The sequence below is a fragment of the Salvelinus namaycush genome, chromosome 33 (genome assembly GCF_016432855.1).
Source record: "Salvelinus namaycush isolate Seneca chromosome 33, SaNama_1.0, whole genome shotgun sequence".
NCBI lineage: Eukaryota > Metazoa > Chordata > Actinopteri > Salmoniformes > Salmonidae > Salvelinus > Salvelinus namaycush.
This window is the reverse complement of record NC_052339.1, coordinates 20,235,455-20,259,951: the sequence shown is the minus strand read 5'-3', so window position 1 is coordinate 20,259,951 and position 24,497 is coordinate 20,235,455. Positions and strand designations below refer to the sequence as shown.

The following is a 24,497-nucleotide window of genomic DNA, read 5'->3' as shown; positions in this document are numbered from 1 at the left end:
AGAAGTAACCAACAGGTAAACAACTCCAGAGGTAAACATCAGGTAAACAACCCCAGAAGTAACCAACAGGTAAACAACTCCAGAGGTAAACATCAGGTAAACAACCCCAGAAGTAACCAACAGGTAAACAACTCCAGAGGTAAACATCAGGTAAACAACCCCAGAAGTAACCAACAGGTAAACAACTCTGGAGGTAAACATCAGGTAAACAACCCCAGAAGTAACCAACAGGTAAACAACTCCAGAGGTAAACATCAGGTAAACAACCCCAGAAGTAACCAACAGGTAAACAACTCCAGAGGTAAACATCAGGTAAACAACCCCAGAAGTAACCAACAGGTAAACAACTCTGGAGGTAAACTGCAACAGGGAATGAAGGTTGGTGTAATTTCACTTATTGAACAGAGTGACAGGATGAAGGTAGAGAAAGAAAGTGGGAGGTAGAAAAATTAGAAGAGAAAGACAGAATGTAAAGATTAAAGTAAGAGAGAGAGATAGAGGATAGATCAGGAGGACAGAAAGTCCACAAAAATAATGAAAAGTGTCACCCTGTCAGTGTCTCCTAATAACTTGGGACTAGTCAATGACAATGGCTATTGGCCCCATGCTTGCCAAAGAGCCCTCCTATGATTGTGCAGACAGCAGAGATGGGCAAGTTGTTAGAATGGTTAAGGAATGAAAGAGTTACATTCCAAATCGCTATTTCCATTATGAAAGACGTGTGTTTTTTCACTATCTAATCCTGACGTGGGGTTTTTCCAATGACAGACGTATTTGTTTAAAATGTATCACTTGATGGTTTTATTTCAAAGAGACAAATAATCGTGTTTTTTGGCAAAATGCTACAGTTCCTTCAGAAAGTATGCCAAGAGTGTGTGAAGCTGTCATCAAGGCAAAGGGTGGCTACTTTGAAAAATCTAAAATCTCAAATATATTTTGATTTATTTAGCACTTTTTTGGTTACTACATGATTCCATATGTGTTATTTCAAAATAGTACAAATAAAGATAAACATTGAATGAGTAGGTGTGTCAAATTTTGACTGGTCCTGTTTGTAAATTAAATATTTCTGTATTTCATTTTCAATAAATTACCAAACATTTCTAAAAACATGTTTTTACTTTGTCATTATGGGGTATTGTGTTTGGATAGGTGAGAACATGTTGTTTTTTAAAATCCATTTTGAATTCAGGCTGTAACACAACAAAATGTGGAATGAGTCAATGGGTATGAATACTTTCTGAAGTAACTGTATATATCCGCCTCACTTTCAGAGAAATAAGTAGTACTGCTAGGTTTTACACAGCCAAATGTAACAAATAAATAACTACATTTCTATTTTTGTACTTTTACCCCTTTTTCTCCCCAATTGGTAGTTACAGTCTTGTCCTATCGCTGCAACTGCCTTACGGACTCGGGAGAGGCGAAGGTCGAGAGCTATGCGTCCTCCAAAACACAACCCTGCCAAGCCATAATGCTTCTTGACACAGTGCTCACTTAACCCAGAAGCCAGCCACACCAATGTGTCGGAAACACTGTCCAGCTGGCGACCGAAGTCAGCTTGCAGGCACCCGAAGTCAGCTTGCAGGCACCCGGTCCGCCACAAGGAGTCGCTAGAGTGCGACATGGAAATCCCAGCCGGCCAAATCCTCCCCTAACCCGGACGAAGCTGGGCCAATTGTGTACCGCCTCATGGGTCTCCTGGTCACGGCCAGCTTTGACACAGCCTGGGATCAAACCCGGGTCTGTAGTGACGCCTCCATTTTGAATTCAGGCCTTAGACCGCTGAGCCACTCGGGAGGCATTAAATAACTACATTTCTAATAAAGAACTGCACAAATGATACATTTTTTATATCAATATTGCAAAAACATTTTTAAAATAATTAAATACAGTAATATGAGATCTGTATGTAAAACATTTACATTTTATATTTTTGTCATTTAGCAAATGCTCTTATATATAGCGACTTACAGTTAGTGCATTCATGTTAAGATAGCTAGGTGAGACAATCACATATCACAGTCAAATATACAGGATACGAACATTCCATTCCAGCCAAACAATGGATATATAGCGTTTTTCCAAACAACAAAAAATTCATACACATCAGAAATCTATGAATCAAAACTCTGAGAACAGTACAATTGTACACACACATGAAAGTACCCATAAGCAACGCGTTCTGATGACAATTGGTGGATATAGCGTTTTGGAAATAAACTATACATTTAGAGAGACTGAGCTAAAGCAACCTTGAGAAGGTAGCCATCCACAACGTTTCTCTACTACTGTATTGAACTGATGGACACACACGCAGACCCCCACACACACCTTGCTGTCGATGTCATTGCTGCCCAGAGCGCTCTGTATGATGTAGAGGAGGGAGTCTGTCAGTCCGTCACACTCTCTCATCCTCCTCCTGGCCTCCTCTCCAGCAGAACTCACGTTTCTGAAACACACAGAGGGATGGGGACAGATCAGAGATAATTTGATACACCACAGGGTATGGGGCTGTAAAACTCTAACATTGGGATTCGGGAATGATATCCACCCAAAACGGAAATGCAAGATTTTTGTAATCTTTAAAAAAACGTATTATATATATTTTTTTACCCCAATTTTGTGGTATCCAATTGGTAGTTACAGTCTTGCCTCATCGCTGCAACTCCCATACGGATTCGGGAGAGCCGAAGGTCAAGAGCTGTGCATCCTCCGAACTACAACCCAACTAAGCCGCACTGCTTCTTGACACAATGCCTATTTAACCCAGAATCCAGCCGCACCAATGTGTCGGAGGAAACACCGTACACCTGGCGACCGCGTCAGCGTGCACTGAGCCCGGCCCGACACAGGAGTCGCAATGGGACAAGGACATCCCTGCCGGTCAAACCATCCCCTATCAACGCTAGGCCAATTGTGCGCCGCCACATGGGTCTCCCAGTCGGCTGCGACAGAGCCTGGACTCAAACCCAGAATCTCTGGTGGCACAGCTAGCACTGCGATGCAGTGCCTTAGACCACCGTGCCACTCAGGAAGCCCGGGAAATGCAAGATTGAACCAGAATGAAGGACAAAAAATGAATATGTTTGTGTGTTTGTGAGCATGTCTGTGTGTCTGTGTGTCTGCTCTTTGTGCGTACCCAACTAGTTTTTACAGTCACATTGGATTTATTAACTACAAAATGTTAAGGCTTGTTTTTAATTCTGGTGCCGCTCAACACATACACGCTTGTTAGCTACCTTTAGTCAAGGGGGTGACATTGAGCCAAATCTCAAACGTTCAAGTATGTATTTTAGTATAATTCTGTTATTCAGTGAAGTAATAATAGGCCTACTCAACTAGCTCTCACAGTCTCATGTCAGAATTAGACGTTCATCATTGTTTCCCAAATGTAACGTTTTGAAGTTGTTGCAAACTTCAAATTTCGAAGTGTTTAGGGTTAAGTTTAGGCATTAACTCCTAATTCTTAAGGTTAAGGAATTAACTCAGAATGGTTAAGGTAAGGGTTAAGGATTGGGATAGGCTTAAAACAAAATAACTTTATATTGCTGAATTTGAACTTGCAACCTCTGGAATCAGATGCTTACACCCATCTGCCATCTATGTCCACAATGCCCTAGCAAAACCGAAACCTACCTCACTATAACGTCGCTCACTGTTGCCCCTAATGGCCGGTTTCCACTTCATCTCCCAACGTCCTCAGAGATGGACGGACGTCGAATGCTGACTTGAATCACGGGTGACCTGGCTGTGCATACCTGCCTTCGGAAAGTATTCAGATCCCTTGACTTTTTCCACATTTTCTACGTTACAGGCTTATTCTAAAATGGATTAAAACAAATGTAAATCCTCAGCAATCTACACACAATACCCCAATAACCCAAACAGGTTATGAGATTTGTTTGCACGTTTATAAAAACAAACTTGTTTACATAAGTATATTCAGACCCTTCTCTATGAGACTTAAAATTGAGCTCAGGTGCATCCTGTTTCATTTGATCATCCTTGAGGTGTAGCTACAACTTGTTTGGAGTCCACCTGTGGTAAATTCAATCGATTTGACATGATTTGGAAAGGCACACACCTGTCTATATAAGGTCCCACAGTTGACAGTGCATGTCAGAGCAAAAACCAAGCCATGAGGTTGAAGGAATTGTCCGTAGAGCTCCGAGACAGGATTGTGTCGAGGCACAGATCTGGGGAAGGGTACCAAAAACATTTTTGCAGCATTGAAGGTCCCCAAGAATACAGTGGCCTCCATCATTCTTAAATGGAAGAAGTTTGGGGGGGATTGGAGGGACGCCATGTGCGACTGACGTGTTTTCCGTTTGCTCCCGTGGTATTTTTAAAGTTTATGTGAATTTTGCAGCAGAACCGTATTTATTTTCATATATTATTTTGGTGATCCCTTCCCGTAAAAACCAAGACTACTTTACTTCCAAATATCAGCATGTCGACGAAACATAAGGCCAAAAGCATGACTTTGAGAAAACCCGGCCTACAAGACACACTCTCATCACCGCCCTCCCCTGAGCCTGACGGCCCGGGGACTGATACTTTACCCGGGGGGGCGGCTTGGCCTGGCGGCGCTGAAGTGAACATTCTCGAGGCCATCAAACTACTACGCTCTGAGATAGTTGAAATGAAAACGGAGGTGGTTGCTACGATTGAGGCCCGAATAAAGGAGGTTTCTGATACTTTAAAAGCAGATCTAACCATCCTGCGGAACGAGACGGTGCCGGCAATCGCATCACTCAAAACAACAATGGAGTCGCACACTACAACGATTGCAGCACTGGAGACCTTCGCTACAAATGTCTCCGACTTAACTACATCCCTGGAGGCTGACGTGAAATGCCTAGCTGCGGATTTGAAAAAGGTGAAGGAGAGCTGTGTAAGTTTGGAGGGATTCTCTCGCCGCAATAACCTGAGACTTGTATCAGTCCCAGAGTCAGCGGAAATGCCTCGCGCCACGGATTTCGTTTCTGGGCTGCTGAAGGATGTTCTTGCCTTGGATGAAAAGCCCCTGATTGATCGTGCCCACCGGTCGCTGCGCCCAAAGCCCCGGGATGGGGAGAGGCCCCGTGACATAATTCTTCGAGTGCACTTTTTCCATGAGAAGATGGAGATTCTCCGACGAGCCCGCAATACCACTCTGAGCTTTCAAGGACAGAGCTTCTCCATCTACCAGGACTACTCCCCCACTGTTTCCAGGCAGCGCGCAGCTTTCGGACAGGCCAAACGACTACTTCGGGACCATCCAGGTGTGAAGTACGGACTGCGATTCCCGGCCCGTTTATGGCTATCTCATGATGGTAAAGACTACACATTTGAATCTCCGGATGAGGCTCTCTCTCACATTCAACGTCACATCAAGAAGTCTTGAACTTGCTCATAGTTCAGCAACTGTTGCTTGCGAACTGTGGATAGTAAGTAACCCACCTGTGGTACAATTATGTTTAGCTACAACATGCTAATTTTGTATAGTTGGGGAGTTGGCGTACCCATTCAGGCTTATTTGATGTGATCTAATGTTTTGATCATCTAATGTGCTTGCCTTACAAGCATTCAGTCATTTTAATTTCATTGTATTGCGGTTTTACTATACTCCTGTGTTTTCTAGGCTGTCTTGCTCACCTATTCAGTTTGTTTACATAGTGTCTCAGTGACTCAAAATATTCTTGGTTATTTGCTTACTGCATCCGTTTGCATTGACCCAGTAAACAGTAAATGCTTCCCGAGGCGACACGTTTTTTGGGGTCTTCACTTAAATTTTAAAAGTTCTGAGCATCATTTATGCCCAGCAAGCGTTCAACGTTGCGCACACGTAGTTTTTTGGTCTTGGTTGTAAGCTGTCTCAGCATTCAACTAGACAACTATTATAATAATAATAATTATTATTATTTTTGATTGTCTTACTACGATTTCCTTACTTCAAATTAGGTTTTCGGCTGAGAGCCTTTGTACATTCTATTTATTTTCTTTATTTTCTCTCTCAAATGCCTGTTATAAGACTGGGAATATAATTATATACATCTACAAGTGGTGCTTTTGTAATTTCGTCTGCACAAGGGATTCACTTTAATTTTTTTTATTTAAAAAATGATTATCTCTTTTTGCTGTTTGATCCACTAACAAAACACGACTTTAAAGAGCGGGACTGTGGGTTTAGGTTTAAGACCGCACTCTCACAGACATACTGTGCGAAGAGAACATGTTCTATTTAGGCTTGTACCTCGTTTGGGGAGGTACTGTCTGGGATGGGGGGAGGGGGTGGGAGGAGGGGTTGAATTGTTTAGTTCTAATGTTGTCATTCTGTCTTTTTTGTTTTTTTTTCTGTACTTTTTCCAAACATCTACCACCGTACATTATTACTCTGAGACAAGTTATTCTGGGGTTTTTGGGCGCTCATTGCTTTTCCATTCTATGCTCTAATGACAGGGTTGTATAACGGGAATGCCCAGAGGGGCCGAAACAATGCGATCAAGTACATTTCGTGGAACACCAAAGGGGTTAATAACCCAGTGAAGCGTAAGAGGGTGTTGACACACTTAAAGGGTTTGAATGCAAATGTTGCATTTCTACAAGAGACTCACTTGAGGACTGGTGAGCACTTTAGGATGCGTAGGGACTGGGTTGGTCAAGTGTTCCACTCTAACTTTCATAGTAAATCAAGAGGGGCTGCCATTTTGGTTGATAAAGCCACTCCCTTTGTAGCTTCTGAGGTTATCGCTGATCCTAAGGGACGATACGTCATAGTAACCGGTAAACTGTTTTCTACCCCTCTTGTTTTGGCTAGTGTTTATGCTCCCAATTGGGATGACACAAGTTTCATTTCTTCCTTTTTGTCTGCTATACCCAATTTAGATTCTCATTTGTTGATTTTAGGGGGGGATTTCAACTGCAAAATGTCCCCAGTTCTTGACAAGTCCTCACGAACAACTACAGGCCCATCTAAATGTGCCCTACTTATTCAAGCCTTTCTTCAGAAATATGCCATGTTTGAGGCCTGGCGTTTCCTACATCCTACAGATAGACAGTATTCCTTTTATTCTCATGTTCATCAAACATACTCCCGGATTGATTACTTCTTTTTGGACAAAAAACTTCTGCCTAACCTTCGGCAGTGTACTTACAAGAGTATTGTTATTTCTGACCATTCACCATTAGTGCTTGAACTAGAGTTTCCCCAGCGACCTCCTATGTGTTATCAATGGCGTCTTAACCCCATTTTACTCTCAGATAAGGAGTTTGTCAATTTCATTTCTTCTGAAATCACCTTATTCCTAGAAACTAATTCAACACCAGGTATGTCCTGCTCTACCATATGGGAGTCTCTCAAAGCATACCTACGTGGCCAAATTATTTCTTATACAGCCAACCAAAACAAAGTTCGCTCTCAGCGACTTCGGGACCTGAGCGAATCCATAGCCACATTGGATGAGAAGTATGCCACGGTTCCTTCCTCTGATCTGCATAAAGAGCGCCAACTACTCCAATCTGAATTTGATGAGCTTTCTACCAGGCAAGCTGAACAGTTACTCTTGCGAGCTCGGTACAGAGTGTATGAACAAGGCGACAAGGCCAGTAAACTCCTTGCACATCAGATCCGTAAATCTGAGGCCTCACGTTTAATCCCACAAATAAGGACCCCGTCTGGTGCCACCACAGTTATACATAAAGAGATCAATGATCAATTCAAACAATTTTATTCTGCGCTATACACCTCTGAATCCCCTCAAGACCCTTTGCTGATTGATTCCTTCTTTAATGGCCTGAATATGCCTTCAATTGATACAGACACCCATGACTGTCTAGAAGAAGAATTTACACCTGAGGAGATTGCAACAGCAGTGTCCGCAATGAAAAGTGGTAAATCACCGGGTCCGGATGGTTTTCCAACCGAATTTTACAGGACGTTTTCTGGTCTGCTTTGCCCATTCTTGTCTCGACTATTTGCAGAGTGCCTTAATACCTCAAAGCTACCGCCTAGTCTTTATCAGGCTTCAATTTCATTACTATTAAAGAAAAACAAAGACCCCCTGGAATGTGGATCCTATCGCCCAATCTCGCTTTTAAACTGTGATTACAAAATCCTAGCCAAGCTTTTAGCCATCCGTATGGAAGGCTCGCTGCATCAAGTAATACACTCTGACCAGACTGGCTTTGTGAGAAATAGGCATTTGTTTTTCAATATTAGGCGCCTTATGAATATACTGTACTCCCCTGCGTCGGAGGACCCAGAGGTGGTGGTCTCACTTGATGCAGAAAAAGCGTTTGACCGCGTTGAGTGGGATTACCTAACAGCTACCCTTTATAGATTTGGCTTTGGCCCCAAATTCATTGCGTGGATAAAGATTCTTTATTTTTCCCCCATGGCTTCGGTACGGACTAACAACTTGTCCTCTGACTATTTTCCCTTGCACCGCGGATCCAGACAGGGCTGTCCACTCTCCCCCTTGTTGTTTGGTTTGGCAATCGAACCTCTCGCCATTGCACTACGCTCTAATGATGCCATTCAAGGAATAATCCGGACGGGCTCAGAGCAGAAAGTCTCGCTATATGCGGATGACCTCCTTTTGTTTATCTCTAACCCTGATACCTCATTGCCACGCGCCTTATCTGTTCTTAAAAGGTTTGGATCAATCTCAGGGTACAAGCTGAATCTAGGCAAGAGTGAGCTTTTTCCTGTAAACAAGGCTGCTTTAAAGTGCTCTTTTACAAGTTCTCAGTTTAGGATTGTCCGGGATCAATTCACCTACTTGGGAGTTAAAGTGACAAGGAAATATTCAAATCTGTTTCAGGAAAACTTGGTTGCTCTAGCAGACAGTTTGAAACAATCTTTTACTTTTTGGAATGCGCTACCTCTTTCTCTTATCGGAAGGATTAATGTCATTAAAATGAGTGTGTTGCCCAAATTTCTATATTTATTTCAATGTTTACCCATTTTTATTCCAAAATCTTTTTTTATTTCACTGGATCAAACATTCATGCATTTTATTTGGGATGGCAAGGTACCACGGATTGGTAGAAAACATTTACAGAAGCCTAAGTCATTGGGGGGTTTAGCTCTACCAAATTTTCAGACATACTATTGGGCTGCAAATTTCAGAGCCCTTCTGTACTGGCTGCAGACTGATCCTGTTATGCTGGTGAATGAGGACCCAAAAGCGACGTAATAGAAACAGAGTCTTTATTCCAGTATTAAACAAACAATGATTCTCCTGGATATTATCAAAGGTAAATCCAAAACAGGAAACTGAAATCCTCTCGTCAGTAGAGAGGAACGACTGGAGACGCGACCACAGACTGCAGGTCGCTTCAGGAAGGCACAGGCCGTAGCTGACATAGACACCTGCTCACACGCAGCATCTGAAGAAGGCAAAAACACGACAGGGCGGAACAAGGACACAGAACAGCAAACATCAAACAAGAATCCGACAAGGACAGAAGCGGAAAACAGAGGAAGAAATAGGGACTCTAATCAGAGGGCAAAATAGGGGACAGGTGTGAAAGAGTAAATGAGGTCGTTAGGAGAATGAGAAACAGCTGGGAGCAGGAACGGAACGATAGAGAGAGAGAGCGAGAGAGGGAGAGAGGGAGGGGGAGAGAGAGGGATAGAAAGAGGGAAAGAACCTAATAAGACCAGCAGAGGGAAGCACAGGGACAAGACATGATGATCAAAGACAAAACATGACAGATCCTACTGGCCCTAGACCAATCTGGGTCCAGATGGAGTCTGAATCGTGTAAACCTGCTGCACTTTCTTATGTGTTGTGCTCGTCTCTCCCAGTGTCCCTAGGCAAAAGGTGTGTCAACCCAATTGTAAAGCAGTCTCTTAAAATTTGGAATCAGTTCCGTTTAGCCTTTGGCCTCCGAGGCTTTTCTCTATCAGGCCCAATCAATCAGAACATTTTATTTCCTCCATCTTTGAATGATGGGGCTTTTGGCATCTGGCACTCACTAGGCCTCTCCTCACTAGCCCAATTATTCTTTGATGATACATTTGCCTCTTTTGCTCAGCTACAGGAAAGGTTCAACCTCCCCCAATCCCACTTTTTCCGCTATCTCCAGACTAGGAACTTTGTCAGAGCTAACACACCTGAATTTCCCCATAGGCCTGTGAATACAGCTATAGAGAGCATCCTGGAGCTGAACAAGCTTCCTAGGGGCGCAATTTCAGATGTATATGCAATCATTCATGACTTACAGAACCCTTCTTTGGTGCCTTTAAAGACTCGATGGGAAAAGGATTTGGGGGAGGAACTTGGGGAAGACACCTGGGAATCTGTGCTGCGCAGGGTGCATTCGTCCTCTTTTAGCACTAGACACAGCCTCATTCAATTCAAGGTGGTTCACCGTATCCACTGGTCTGGGGCCAGACTTGGAAGAATATTCTCTGATTTTGATCCTACCTGTGTCAGATGTAAAATTGAACCAGCCACACTGTTGCATATGTTCTGGGGCTGTCATAAACTGTCAGGTTTCTGGGAATTAATATTTAAATGTTTCTCTGATATATATAACACTGTTATAGATCCCTCTCCCCTTACAGCCCTTTTTGGAGTACTGCCCATAGGCACCCCCCTGTCAAGAATCCAGTCGGACACTGTTGCTTATACAACTCTTTTAGCTAGACGGCTAATACTACAGAACTGGAAGATGGCAGCTCCCCCATCTTATAAATATTGGGTGAGAGATGTGTTGTGCTCTCTGAAACTAGAAAAAATTAAATTCAATTCACGTGGGAACCCCAAACTGTTTAATGAGGCTTGGGCTCCATTCCGGTCTTACTTTAAACAGTCCATCCTCTGATGGCATTCCTATTAAAACCAAAATAAGTCTGTATTTGACCCCCCTGTGACTTAGAGGTTGGATGAGCATTTCTCTGTGTTTTTTTCTGGGGTGGGGGTGGGGGGCATTAAGGTTGATGTGCTTATTGATTGTGACCTGCGGATGCCTTGTTCATCTTGCCCGGGCAGAGACTAAGGTGTGAGCTTGTTTTTCCCAGTTATTTTTATTTTTTAATTCTGTTCACGCCTACATAAAATTATTATTATTCATTTTTTATTTTAAAGCATTGTAAACTTTTTATTTTTGGTCCAGTGGATGGTTGGTCTGTGGCCTTGACTGTCTGTGAGTGGTTGCATTTCTCCACCCCATCCCTTGACTGTTTACAGGAACAATGGTGAGGTGTTTGCTCTGTCCCTATACTATAGATTGCCCTTTAACCTTTTGTAGCCTTCTGCCTGGTGTGTTTAACTTGTCTAAAGTATGGTATCTTTAAAGTTATTTTTTTTATATGTATTATTTGTATTTTTTCTAGTTGAGTATATTATTTATATTGCTTTGTCTTGTCTGTGTGTGTGTAAAACTTAATAAACAGAGTTTTCAACAAAAAAAAAAAAAAAAAAATGGAAGAAGTTTGGAACCACAAAGACTCTTCCTAAAGCTGGCCGCCCGGCCAAACTGAGCAATCGGGGGAGAAGGGCCTTGGTCAGGGAGGTGACCAAGAACCCAATGGTCACTCTGACAGAGCTCTAGAGTTCCTCTGTGGAGACGGGAGAACCTTCCAGAAGGACAACTTCTCTGCAGCATTCCACCAATCAGGATTTTATGGTAAAGTGCCAGACGGAAGCCACTCCTCAGTAAAAAACACATGACAGCCCGCGTGGAGTTTGCCAAAAGGCACCTAAAAACTCTATGACCATGAGAAACAAGATTCTCTGTTCTGATGAAACCAAGATTCAACTCTTTGGCCTCAATGCCAAGCATCACGTCTGGAGGAAACCTGGCACGGTGAACCGTGAAGCATGGGGGTGGCAGCATCATGCTGTGAGGGTGTTTTTCAGCGGCAGCGACTGGGAGACTAGTCAGGATCGAGGCAAAGATGAACGGAGCAAAGTACAGAGAGATCCTTGATGAAAAACTGCTCCAGAGCAATCAGGACCTCAGACTGGGGCGAAGGTTCACCTTCCAACAGGGCAACAACCATAAGCACACAGCCAAGACAACGCAGGAGTGGCTTCGGGACAAGTCTCTGAATGTCCTAGAGTGGCCCAGCCAGAGCCCGAACTTGAACCCGATCACATCTCTGGAGAGACCTGAAAATAGCTGTGTAGCAACGCTCCCCATCCAACCTGACAGAGCTTGAGAGGATCTGCAGAGAAGAATGGGAGAAACTCCCCAAATACAGATGTGCCAAGCTCATACCCAAGAAGACTCGAGGCTGTAATTGCTGCCAAAGTTGCTTCAACAAAGTACTGAGTAAAGGGTCTGAATACTTCTGTAAATGTGATATTTCAGTATTTTTATTTTTATAAATCTGCACAAATTTCTCTATTGGGTATTGTGTGTAGATTGATGAGAAAAAATACAATTTAATAACATTTAGAATAAGGCTGTAACGTAACAAAATGTGGAAAAAGTCAAGGGGTCTGAATACTTTCCCAATGCACTGTATGTGTGTGTGACTGTGTCAATTACTGGATGCTGGTGGGAGGAGCATTGGGAGGATGGGCTCATTGTAACGGCTGGAATGGAATCAATGGAACGGTACCAAACACATCAAACACATGGAAACAACTTGCTGGACTCAGGTCCATTGATTCCATTCCAGCTATTAGAATGAGCCCATCCTTCTATAGCTTCTCCCACCAGCCTCCTCTGGTGTCAGTATCATTCTCAGCTGGGTACCAATGGGACTGAACCTATTTGATCCACGCACCATGCAATCTCCCAGTCAGCCATGGATGATAATACACAATACAGACTCATACACTACCTGGCTCTGTCATTTATTTCCAGTGCGTTCAGAGCCAGCTAAATCAATTGTAACAGTTCATTCAATACAATTGCCAGATGACAGGGGAAGAAAATGATATATTTCTAAGTCTAGCTTGCTCTTTCTCGCTATCTCTCTTTCTGATATTATCTCTCTCTCTCTCCCTTCCCCTCTCTCTGTAATGTGAAATATTCATAAAGGCATTAGCTACATGTCATTGAAGCTGTATTGATGATTTGGGGTATTAATGTTTGACACCATGCTGCTAATTTTCTTTATGGTTTTGAGTATATTGACTTAATAAACATTCAACATAGCTGGCAGCCACTGTTTTGATGTCCAAAACCTCTATTTATGAACGTTATGCATTTGCAAAAGTTAATTTGTGTGATTTCATGTGTGTTACAGTATGCACTAAGCTTTTTTCTTTCATTTGTAAACTTGCTTTTTTCACATGCTACTTCATAACAAGGAGACAAGGCGACAGGGTGAGTTGTTGGTGAGGTTTGAGGCGAGAGCAGAGGACAGGAGTAGGGTGAGGACAGGACAGGGAAGATGGTCCTGTATGTATGAATAAACATAGAGACATTTGTCAGTCAGGCCAGGGAAATGAAGTGAGAGCAGCATCCATCCCATCAGAGTGAACTGAAGCCAATCATGTGTTTCAGTAATGAGCAGACAGACAGTCAATTAGAGGCTCCAGCTCTGGGCCTTGTGTTCACACTGAAGGTCAAGTCATCTCCTCTGCTCTCTGAATACCAAACATACAAATTATACTATACACGACGAAATCTTAGACTGTGCTCTCGCTGTTAACAGAGACAATGGTTCTGACAGATATGAACACAGAATACAATATGAATTCACCTCAAGTAAATGATGGGGATCAATCCCAAATCAGGCTGACAGGATGTTATCATCATGTTTAAATAGGCTGATTGATGAACCTGATCAACCTCAAACCTTAATGATATTCAAACACTCACATAGATTCAAATAATTCATCATTCCAACACAACAGTATTGCTTATGAGTAGAGATGGGTTATAAACAGTATGTTTCTACTTATAGCCAGCTTGATGTGTGAGTGGGAAGCCATCTTCATTTCCTGAGTACAGTTTTAATGAAGCAGAGAGGACACAGCCCTATCCTCACCTCTCTCCCACATCTCTCCTTCTGTTGTGGATTGGTTGTCAATAGAGACTAGCATGTGTGAGTTCCACCAGGACAGAGTAAGAACGTAAGAAAGCAGTCCCCAGACGTAGACCATCGTCTAAATCAGTGGTCGCAACGGGGGAACTGCAGTGGGGTCACCAATTCATTTCGATTTTTGTATGGGAAAATATACACTGCTCAAAAAAATAAAGGGAACACTAAAATAACACATCCTAGATCTGAATGAATGAAATATTCTTATGAAATACTTTTTTCTTTACATAGTTGAATGTGCTGACAACAAAATCACACAAAAATGATCAATGGAAATCAAATTTATCAACCAATGGAGGTCTGGATTTGGAGTCACACTCAAAATTAAAGTGGAAAACCACACTACAGGCTGATCCAACTTTGATGTAATGTCCTTAAAACAAGTCAAAATGAGGCTCAGTAGTGTGTGTGGCCTCCACGTGCCTGTATGACCTCCCTACAACGCCTGGGCATGCTCCTGATGAGGTGGCGGATGGTCTCCTGAGGGATCTCCTCCCAGACCTGGACTAAAGCAACTCCTGGACAGTCTGTGGTGCAACGTGGCGTTGGTGGATGGAGCGAGACATGATGTCCCAGATGTGCTCAATTGGATTCAGGTCTGGGGAACGGGCGGGCCAGTCCATAGCATCAATGCCTTCCTCTTGCAGGAACTGCTGACACACTCCAGCCACATGAGGTCTAGCATTGTCTTGCATTAGGAGGAACCCAGGGCCAACCGCACCAGCATATGGTCTCACAAGGAGTCTGAGGATCTCATCTCGGTACCTAATGGCAGTCAGGCTACCTCTGGCGAGCACATGGAGGGCTGTGCGGCCCCCCAAAGAAATGCCACCCCACAACATGACTGACCCACCGCCAAACCGGTCATGCTGGAGGATGTTGCAGGCAGCAGAACGTTCTCCACGGCGTCTCCAGACTCTGTCACATCTGTCACATGTGCTCAGTGTGAACCTGCTTTCATCTGTGAAGAGCACAGGGCACCAGTGGCGAATTTGCCAATCTTGGTGTTCTCTGGCAAATGCCAAACGTCCTGCACGGTGTTGGGCTGTAAGCACAACCCCCACCTGTGGACGTCGGGCCCTCATACCACCCTCATGGAGTCTGTTTCTGACCGTTTGAGCAGACACATGCACATTTGTGGCCTGCTGGAGGTCATTTTGCAGGGCTCTGGCAGTGCTCCTCTTGCTCCTCCTTGCACAAAGCCGGAGGTAGCGGTCCTGCTGCTGGGTTGTTGCCCTCCTACGGCCTCCTCCACGTCTCCTGATGTACTGGCCTGTCTCCTGGTAACGCCTCCATGCTCTGGACACTACGCTGACAGACACAGCAAACCTTCTTGCCACAGCTCGCATTGATGTGCCATCCTGGATGAGCTGCACTACCTGAGCCACTTGTGTGGGTTGTAGACTCCGTCTCATGCTACCACTAGAGTGAGAGCACCGCCAGCATTCAAAAGTGACCAAAACATCAGCCAGGAAGCATAGGAACTGAGAAGTGGTCTGTGGTCACCACCTGCAGAACCACTCCTTTATTGGGGGTGTCTTGCTAATTGCCTATTATTTCCACCTGTTGTCTATTCCATTTGCACAACAGCATGTGAAATTTATTGTCTATCAGTGTTGCTTCCTAAGTGGACAGTTTGATTTCACAGAAGTGTGATTGACTTGGAGTTACATTGTGTTGTTTAAGTGTTCCCTTTATTTTTTTGAGCAGTGTACACATTTTTTTGAGAAAGATAATTAGAAAAATATAATTGTGGGGTAAATGTATTTATTGGTTTCTTTTCATTTAGATAAGAGGTTATTTGTTGATGTAAAAATCTAAATGTACTGATTTTAAGGTTGTGAATAACATAGGTCTCCAGAAATTCTGGTGGAAAAAATGTGAATACCACTGGTCTAAATCTTCATTTACAGGCTGCAGAGCTGTCATAGTTTCCAGTTCAGATTTTAAACTGATTTAGTCACTTCTCTAGTGCTAATTATAATGTGATAGATCCCACAAGGGGCCCCAGCTTGCCGATTCCTGGTTTAACAAAAGGTTGAGGAACAATGTTGTAGAATGGTGGTGTGGACTGTGTAATAATATGCTGGAGACAGACTGTATGGTTTCTGAGAGGAGGTAACGCGATGATGACACCCGTCATAAGGAAAGAAAGAACTTGGGAAAATGTGAATAAGCCCCACCTAATTACTCTGTGTGTGTGTGTGTGTGTGTGTGTGTGTGTGTGTGTGTGTGTGTGTGTGTGTGTGTGTGTGTGTGTGTGTGTGTGTGTGTGTGTGTGTGTGTGTGTGTGTGTGTGTGTGATGGAGTCAGAAGAAGAAATAGTCTGACGTCTCCTCTTAAACCTCTGAAACAGATCATCAGAAATCTACTACGGGAGATTGCTGAGATTAAACACAAACACACCAATGCACACACCCTCAAACACTCTACTACATGACCAATCATATCCTCAGAGTGTGTGTAAATTTCCAGGCAGGTAACAGGTTATTTCCAGCAGTAAATGAGCCTGTTAGCCTTTAGCGCTAACGCTGCTAATTTATTATGTGTTACTCTCTATAAATCCCATCTAATGAATTAGCATACTTTGTTAGCTAATTACTTATTGAACACCTTTAGCAGAGGATTTAATAACCCACACATTAAATACTTTTATATGTGTTATTCTTAGGAGTTGAATAACTATCTGCTTTCCTATAAATAGTTTCAAAGTGAAGCCATGGTACAATTAAGCAATAACCCACGAGGGGGTGTGGTATATGGCCAATATACCACGGCTAAGGGCTGTTCTTAGGCACAATGCAAAGCAGAGTGCCTGGATACAGCCCTTATCCGTGGTATATTGGCCATATAGCACAAACCCTGAGGTGCCTTATTGCTATTATAAACTGGTTACCAACATAATTAGAGCTGTAAAATTACATGTTTTGTCATACGCGTGGTATACGGTCTGAAAAAAATATACCACGGCTGTCAGCTACTAGAAACTAGATTTTTGGTCAAGTGTAGAAAAAATATTAGCACCAGATGGCTATCTTCTGTTGTCCAAGATATGAATAACCCAAGGGGGACTACGGATGTAACAGCTCTGTGTCTGTGTCTGTGTCTGTGTCTGTGTCTGTGTCTGTGTCTGTGTCTCTGTCTCTGTCTCTGTCTCTGTCTCTGTCTCTGTGTGTGTGTGTGTGTGTGTGTGTGTGTGTGTGTGTGTGTGTGTGTGTGTGTGTGTGTGTGTGTGTGTGTGTGTGTGTGTGTGTGTGTGTGTGTGTGTGAGACACCGGTTGCAGGGGGCAGCCACCAGATGTTTCAACAGGATTAGGGCTAGGGTGGTCATGAAATTTTGTCAGCCGGTGGTTGTCAACCAAATAACTGCCGGTCTCACGGTAATTGACCGTTAATTAACATTACAAAATGTAGCATCTCCTGGCTTCCAAGCACAGCCTACAAGCCACTGATGCAGACCTCTGGAATATCTACATTTAAAAAAACGAAGAAATCCATTTAATATAGCCTACACCATCACAATATATCCATTACTTATTTTAGACAGGTCTAAAGAAACATGATAGGAAGAAAATGTAGTCTACTTCAGAAGAACAGAATAGCACACACTGAGTTGTCCATATATTAGGTCCTGATCTGGCTATGTCAAATGGCTGTGGGCTACACATGTTCATTTAGCAGACCAGATTTGCTTAGAATTTAGGGGCATTATTTTTTATTATTTTACAGTATGAAGACCAACATTCTCTATTCAACACAGCTGAATAAAATAGAAAGGATATTTTCTCCAAATGATTTCAGGGAGTGCGCACATGCGGCAATTCTGTGTTGAGCGCTTAACAAAGAAACAGGTCGTTCTATATGCTTAATTTAGACTTATTTATGCAACTTTAGTTGTAATACAAACATTGGGCTATATGTTTAGATTCTAAGGCTGCATGATGCAACTCTAATGATGATTTGAAAAAAGTTGCATGAAAGACATGAACTCTGCTTTTTTTGTGCAGGCTGTTCACACTTCATCAGTCTCTCATTCACAATTTGACAAGCACTTGACAATGCCTCGAATTTCCCAGTGGCATCCCCTTTGTGTGGCCGTAATTCCCCCTAAAAATTCCATGTATTTTGCGGCTAGTGGGCTTTGTGCCTTTGGGCTGAATATAATCATTAGAATTCCCTTCTCCCAGCTGCGTTCTCCGAGGCATCTCTCACTCACATGTCTCTCTCAGATATCTCAGTTCTTATTAGCCAATGCCCGTCATGTGATCGGGTCCTTCTCACAGGCTACAAGTGAAGACAGACACATCGTGGACGCAACTGCATGCGTCCTTATCGAATTCTGAGGCACATATTGAAGATGTTGGAAGAACTCTCAACATTTACTTTTCATCAGCCAACAAGATGAGTAGGCCTAACGAACAGCAAAAGCACTAGCCTATGTCAATCTACTATCCACCGTAGTACAAAGAGTTGACCTATTCTATTCTGTGGGAGAAATAAATATTCAATGCATCGTCTGGGACAGTTATGGGATGCGATAGATCCCAAATTAATACAATCACGAGCATCAGAACCTTTTCTGAGGCTGACGCAACAGATCAGAACGTTTAGCATAAAATGTTGATAAACTATTAGGTTATTTCTTCACATTATAAGTGCAGCAATGCGCACACAGCAGTGCGAATGTTCCTACATTCAATCAATCAGCGGGAAAACACCATTCTCAAAAGTGACCGCAAATGTGATTATAAATGTAATACTTTTATTATAAAGGTCCATTTTTATGGTGAACATTTTCTTCCCCAAACTCACATGCTGCGTATGTATGCCAGTTAGGCTCTGTACCTGTTGTAAAGCAGATTAACATACTTAATTTTAAGAAGGTATTTGTCCACTTTAGTTGTGATACAAACCTTATCAACACATATAAGCCTATGGGCTAGGCCTAATGATGTGTGCAACTATGATTTGAAAAAGTCGCAAAAAAAGGCATGCACTGTTTCTTGCCTTACTGCACACAAGCTGGGCATCATTCACAAGTGACAGGCTAATATTGTCACCCATCAGACTAATCTTGATTTAATCTTGTCTTTACATACACTAAATGATATGTGTGAATTTTTGGGGGATTCAGAATGGACTGTTATCATGCACTTGTCTAGAAACAGGGCCAGGGGGAAAAAATACATGTCATCTATGCACTTAAATAGTGAATGAGGACGCTTTTCCCATGGTTCATTTTCATGCCAGCCAGCTAGGCTATACTCCTGTTGTAAAGAGAAGTAATGTGCTTAATATTAGGAAAGTTAAGAAATAAATACTGTATAATATTCCTAGCCTATAGGAAGCTGATGGGATCCTCTTCTTTTTAATAGAGGCCATCAAAACGCTGTTTTCTTATGCAATTGCATAGCCTATAGAAATGTTGCTCAACATGAGCTCATTGGCTCTCATTAAGTGTTTGATTAGAATTTCGATTACATTTACATTGATGTCAGAGTGATTACAGGGACAATAGAGTGCTGAGTACCAGGCAGTTAGCACATTTGGTAGGCTTCTAATGACCATCAGCAGCATCAGAACTTGGAGAATTCCACGGTGACCATGGAATTTGACTACCATAATGACTTGTGACTGCAGGTGCGGCGGTAATACGGTCACTATAACAGCCCTACGTGCGCATGCGCGCGCGCGCGCACACACACACACACACACACACACACACACACACACACACACACACACACACACACACACACACACACACACACACACACACACACACACACACACACACACATGTTACTCCAACACAGCAAGCAGCAGGTAACACTTTGTCCCTGTTTAGGTCACTTGTCCCTCTTTTTGGATCCTGAGTGGCGCAGCGGTTTAGGGCACTGCATCGCAGTGTTTGAGTCGTCACTACAGACCTGGGCTCGATCCCGGGCTGTATCACAACCCGGTTGTGTTCGGAAGTCCAATAAGATGGTGCACAATTGGCCCAGCGTCGTCTGGGTTAGGGGAGGGTTTGGCCGGGGTAGGCCGTCATTGTAAATAAGAGTTTGTTCTTAACTGACTTGCCTAGTTAAATAAAGGTTACATTTATTAAAAGAACAAACAAGCCCCTGCATAGAAGAGAAGGAAACCCCTCCACAGGAGTCCCCGTGTTTGGCCTGATAAGACTGATATCATTATTTGTGTATGTTTGGCTGTGTGTGTGTGTGTGTGTGTGTGTGTGTGTGTGCATGTGCAAGTTAATGTGTGTGTTTGTGAGTGTGTTCCAAGCAAAATGTCAACAATTTGGCAGTAGAGAGTGGCAAAAAACACACCAATCAATCATATATTTGTACCTCACACAGCTGGCCAGCTGCCACCAGCAGCACCACTGATCTAATTATAGTTATCAACACCTACGAGGGACAGAAAGAGGAGGAGGAGAAAGGGGGAGGAGGGGAGAGGAGAAAGAGGGGGAGGAAAGGGAAGGGAGGGGAAGAGAGAGCGAGAGTAATGGAGAGAGAGTGGGAGAGGAGGGGGGTGGGTAGCTCTTGGGTACATCTGCCTATTAAAGGGCATATGGACCCATCACCTTCATTAGATGACTCGTCTCATATTTGCATTTAGAGGGCCTCTCTCTTTCTCACACACACAAACACACACGATGCCTCGTCCAACACTTCATTCCCATTCCCATCTCCATCTCTTCAATGTCAGCTATGATTCCAGAGATTGATTCAGTTTCACTACCACAACACATACACCACACACACCTATATTGTAGCAGGTGAAAGGGTCTGGAATTGAACTGAAGACACAGACCAAACAGAGTGGCCCCATGTCATTCTAACCCCAAAATAGATAGATTCCAACAACCAAGACCAGTTCAGAGAAACCCTCACTCTCTCTCGCTCTCTCTCTCTATATGAAATCCTCTCTCTGTCTCTCAATTAAATTAAATTCAATTCAATTGACTTTATTGACATGGCAAGTTCATTATTACTTACATTGTCAAAGTATACATATCGAAAAATCAAAATCAAATATATATGTATATATATACAAAATATATATATATTTATATATAAATAAATGGTGGGACCAACAGCAATAATAGTAGTAGTAGTGGACATGGGATCACCATTAACAACAACTAAACAACAATATTAATTAGAACAACAATACATTAAAGCAACAGTAGTAGACCAGTGTCAACATGACTGAGAAGACACATGACCTGGTATGAAAGACAAAACAAAACAAGATGGGAAATATTATCAACATTACTTTGCACTTTTCACTGGCTGTCCCTCAGGTTGTGGCAGGAAGACACATATTTGGCTGCCAAAACTGCACATTTTGGCTTTTCACCCAATAAATATTTGATTTTTTCTTCATCTTTTATAGTTTCAAATTCTTTGTATTGAATTATAATTCTCTCTCTCTCTCTCTCTCTCTCTCTCTCTCTCTCTCTCTCTCTCTCTCTCTCTCTCTCTCTCTATATATATATATATATATATATATATATATATACACTGCTCAAAAATATAAAGGGAACACTAAAATAACACATCCTAGATCTGAATGAATGAAATATTCTTATGAAATACTTTACATAGTTGAATGTGCTGACAACAAAATCACACAAAAATGATCAATGGAAATCAAATTTATCAACCCATGGAGGTCTGGATTTGGAGTCACACTCAAAATTAAAGTGGAAAACCACACTACAGGCTGATCCAACTTTGATGTAATGTCCTTAAAACAAGTCAAAATGAGGCTCAGTAGTGTGTGTGGCCTCCACGTGCCTGTATGACCTCCCTACAACGCCTGGGCATGCTCCTGATGAGGTGGCGGATGGTCTCCTGAGGGATCTCCTCCCAGACCTGGACTAAAGCATCCGCCAACTCCTGGACAGTCTGTGGTGCAACGTGGCGTTGGTGGATGGAGCGAGACATGATGTCCCAGATGTGCTCAATTGGATTCAGGTCTGGGGAACGGGCGGGCCAGTCCACAGCATCAATGCCTTCCTCTTGCAGGAACTGCTGACACACTCCAGCCACATGAGGTCTAGCATTGTCTTGCATTAGGAGGAACCCAGGGCCAACCGCACCAGCATATGGTCTCACAAGGAGTCTGAGGATCTCATCTCGGTACCTAATGGCAGTCAGGCTACCTCTGGCGAGCACATGGAGGGCTGTGCGGCCCCCAAAAGAAATGCCACCCCACAACATGACTGACCCACCGCCAAACCGGTCATGCTGGAGGATGTTGCAGGCAGCAGAACGTTCTCCACGGCGTCTCCAGACTCTGTCACGTCTGTCACATGTGCTCATGTGCTCAGTGTGAACCTGCTTTCATCTGTGAAGAGCACAGGGCACCAGTGGCGAATTTGCCAATCTTGGTGTTCTCTGGCAAATGCCAAACGTCCTGCACGGTGTTGGGCTGTAAGCACAACCCCCACCTGTGGACGTCGGGCCCTCATACCACCCTCATGGAGTCTGTTTCTGACCGTTTGAGCAGACACATGCACATTTGTGGCCTGCTGGAGGTCATTTTGCAGGGCTCTGGCAGTGCTCCACCTGCACCTCCTTGCACAAAGGCGGAGGTAGCGGTCCTGCTGCTGGGTTGTTGCCCTCCTACGGCCTCCTCCACGTCTCCTGATGTACTGGCCTGTCTCCTGGTAGCGCCTCCATGCTCTGGACACTACGCTGACAGACACAGCAAACCTTCTTGCCACAGCTCGCATTGATGTGCCATCCTGGATGAGCTGCACTACCTGAGCCACTTGTGTGGGTTGTAGACTCCGTCTCATGCTACCACTAGAGTGAAAGCACCGCCAGCATTCAAAAGTGACCAAAACATCAGCCAGGAAGCATAGGAACTGAGAAGTGGTCTGTGGTCACCACCTGCAGAACCACTCCTTTATTGGGGGTGTCTTGCTAATTGCCTATAATTTCCACCTTTTGTCTATTCCATTTGCACAACAGCATGTGAAATGTATTGTCTATCAGTGTTGCTTCCTAAGTGGACAGTTTGATTTCACAGAAGTGTGATTGACTTGGAGTTACATTGTGTTGTTTAAGTGTTCCCTTTATTTTTTTGAGCAGTGTATATATATATATATATATATATATATATATATATTAGAGAAAGCTCACTTGTGTCCCCCGGCCAATACCGTGACAGCATCATATATCAACACGCCCTTTCTGTCCCCCTGCTACTCCCCACCCCAACCCCTGTCTATCTCAGCCCCTCAACCCCCCCCCCCCCCCCCCCCCCCCCCTTCTGTCTAACATACACCCCTGGTCCCCAATCCTATCATTGTGTCCTACTTATCAAACTACTAAAGCCCAGAGGCCGCAATGGAACACCAATAATGTTCAGGCTGAGAAACCAGTGTGAGTTCTCAGGACATAGGCTTATTACTGGGAACACTGAGGTCCAGGAACACTGTGAGAGGCTACAGAACACTATGGGAACGTTTAGAATAATGATTACAATCTCAGACCTCTGACTCTGGTTGGAGGAATGGAGATGTCTATAACGCTGTGTACACAAAGAGCCCGGAACACTCTGTGAGAGAGAGGTGGGAACACTGACAAATACCTGATGACACAGATGAACCGCTCAGAGCCATCAGAAAGTCTTTCTTACGAAGAAAGATTTTAGAACGTCTGTAGAATGCCCTCAGATTTGCCGTGACAAAAGCATTTCTGCCAGAATGTATGTGTGTGTGTGTGACAGAGAGAGAGTGTGTGTGTGAGTGGGTAAGTGTGTCGGGGGAACATGGTTCAATGTGTCTGAAGAGACCATAATCTGATTTGTTCTTCTTTGAGGTGCCTGAATCCCATTTCGTGTGTGTGTGTGTGTGTGTGTGTGTGTGTGTGTGTGTGTGTGTGTGTGTGTGTGTGTGTGTGTGTGTGTGTGTGTGTGTGTGTGTGTGTGTGTGTGTGTGTGTGTGTGTGTGTGTGTGTGTGTCAGTGTGTGTGTGAATGAGAGAGGAATACACACACACACGTCCAGCTCAGCTCTCTGTAATACGTCTGCCATGGCGGCAGCTACAGTGATTCCCCCAGAGGCGCTAGCACAGACAGCAGGAACAGCAATATCTGTATCTCCACTCCATTTCTCACACACTCCATTTCATATCACTTATGGACATATTTGTCAGGGGCCATGTGTACGAATTTACATGAATGCGAGCTCGTTTTCCGTCTAAATAATGTAGATAAATACTTTTAGGATATCATGTATGAACCAACCCACAATGGGATTTGATGTACAAGAGATCTGCACAGTATGTTGTAGAGCCACTACCTCCGGAGTTTCTCACACACAACGAAGGACACACAAATACATATGCGCACACGCACAGCACATGCACAACCCCCAAGTTTTGGCCTGCAACTGTTGCTATGGATACCTCCCAGAGCGAGAGCACAAGAAGGAGAGAGAGAGAGAGAGAGAGAGAGAGAGAGAGAGAGAGAGAGAGAGAGAA

The 24,497-nt window shown here is 43.5% G+C and overlaps 1 protein-coding gene across 1 annotated transcript in view; it reads right to left on the bottom strand.

The window, feature by feature from the left end:
* The window catches only part of LOC120027847 (catenin delta-2-like), a 311,487-nt gene that overhangs the window by 12,027 nt on the left and 274,963 nt on the right, over nucleotides 1–24,497 (bottom strand). Inside the window, exon 16 of the mRNA XM_038972919.1 lies at nucleotides 2,335–2,452. Coding sequence (XP_038828847.1) covers nucleotides 2,335–2,452 — 118 coding nt within the window. The remainder of the gene's footprint in view (nucleotides 1–2,334; nucleotides 2,453–24,497) is intronic.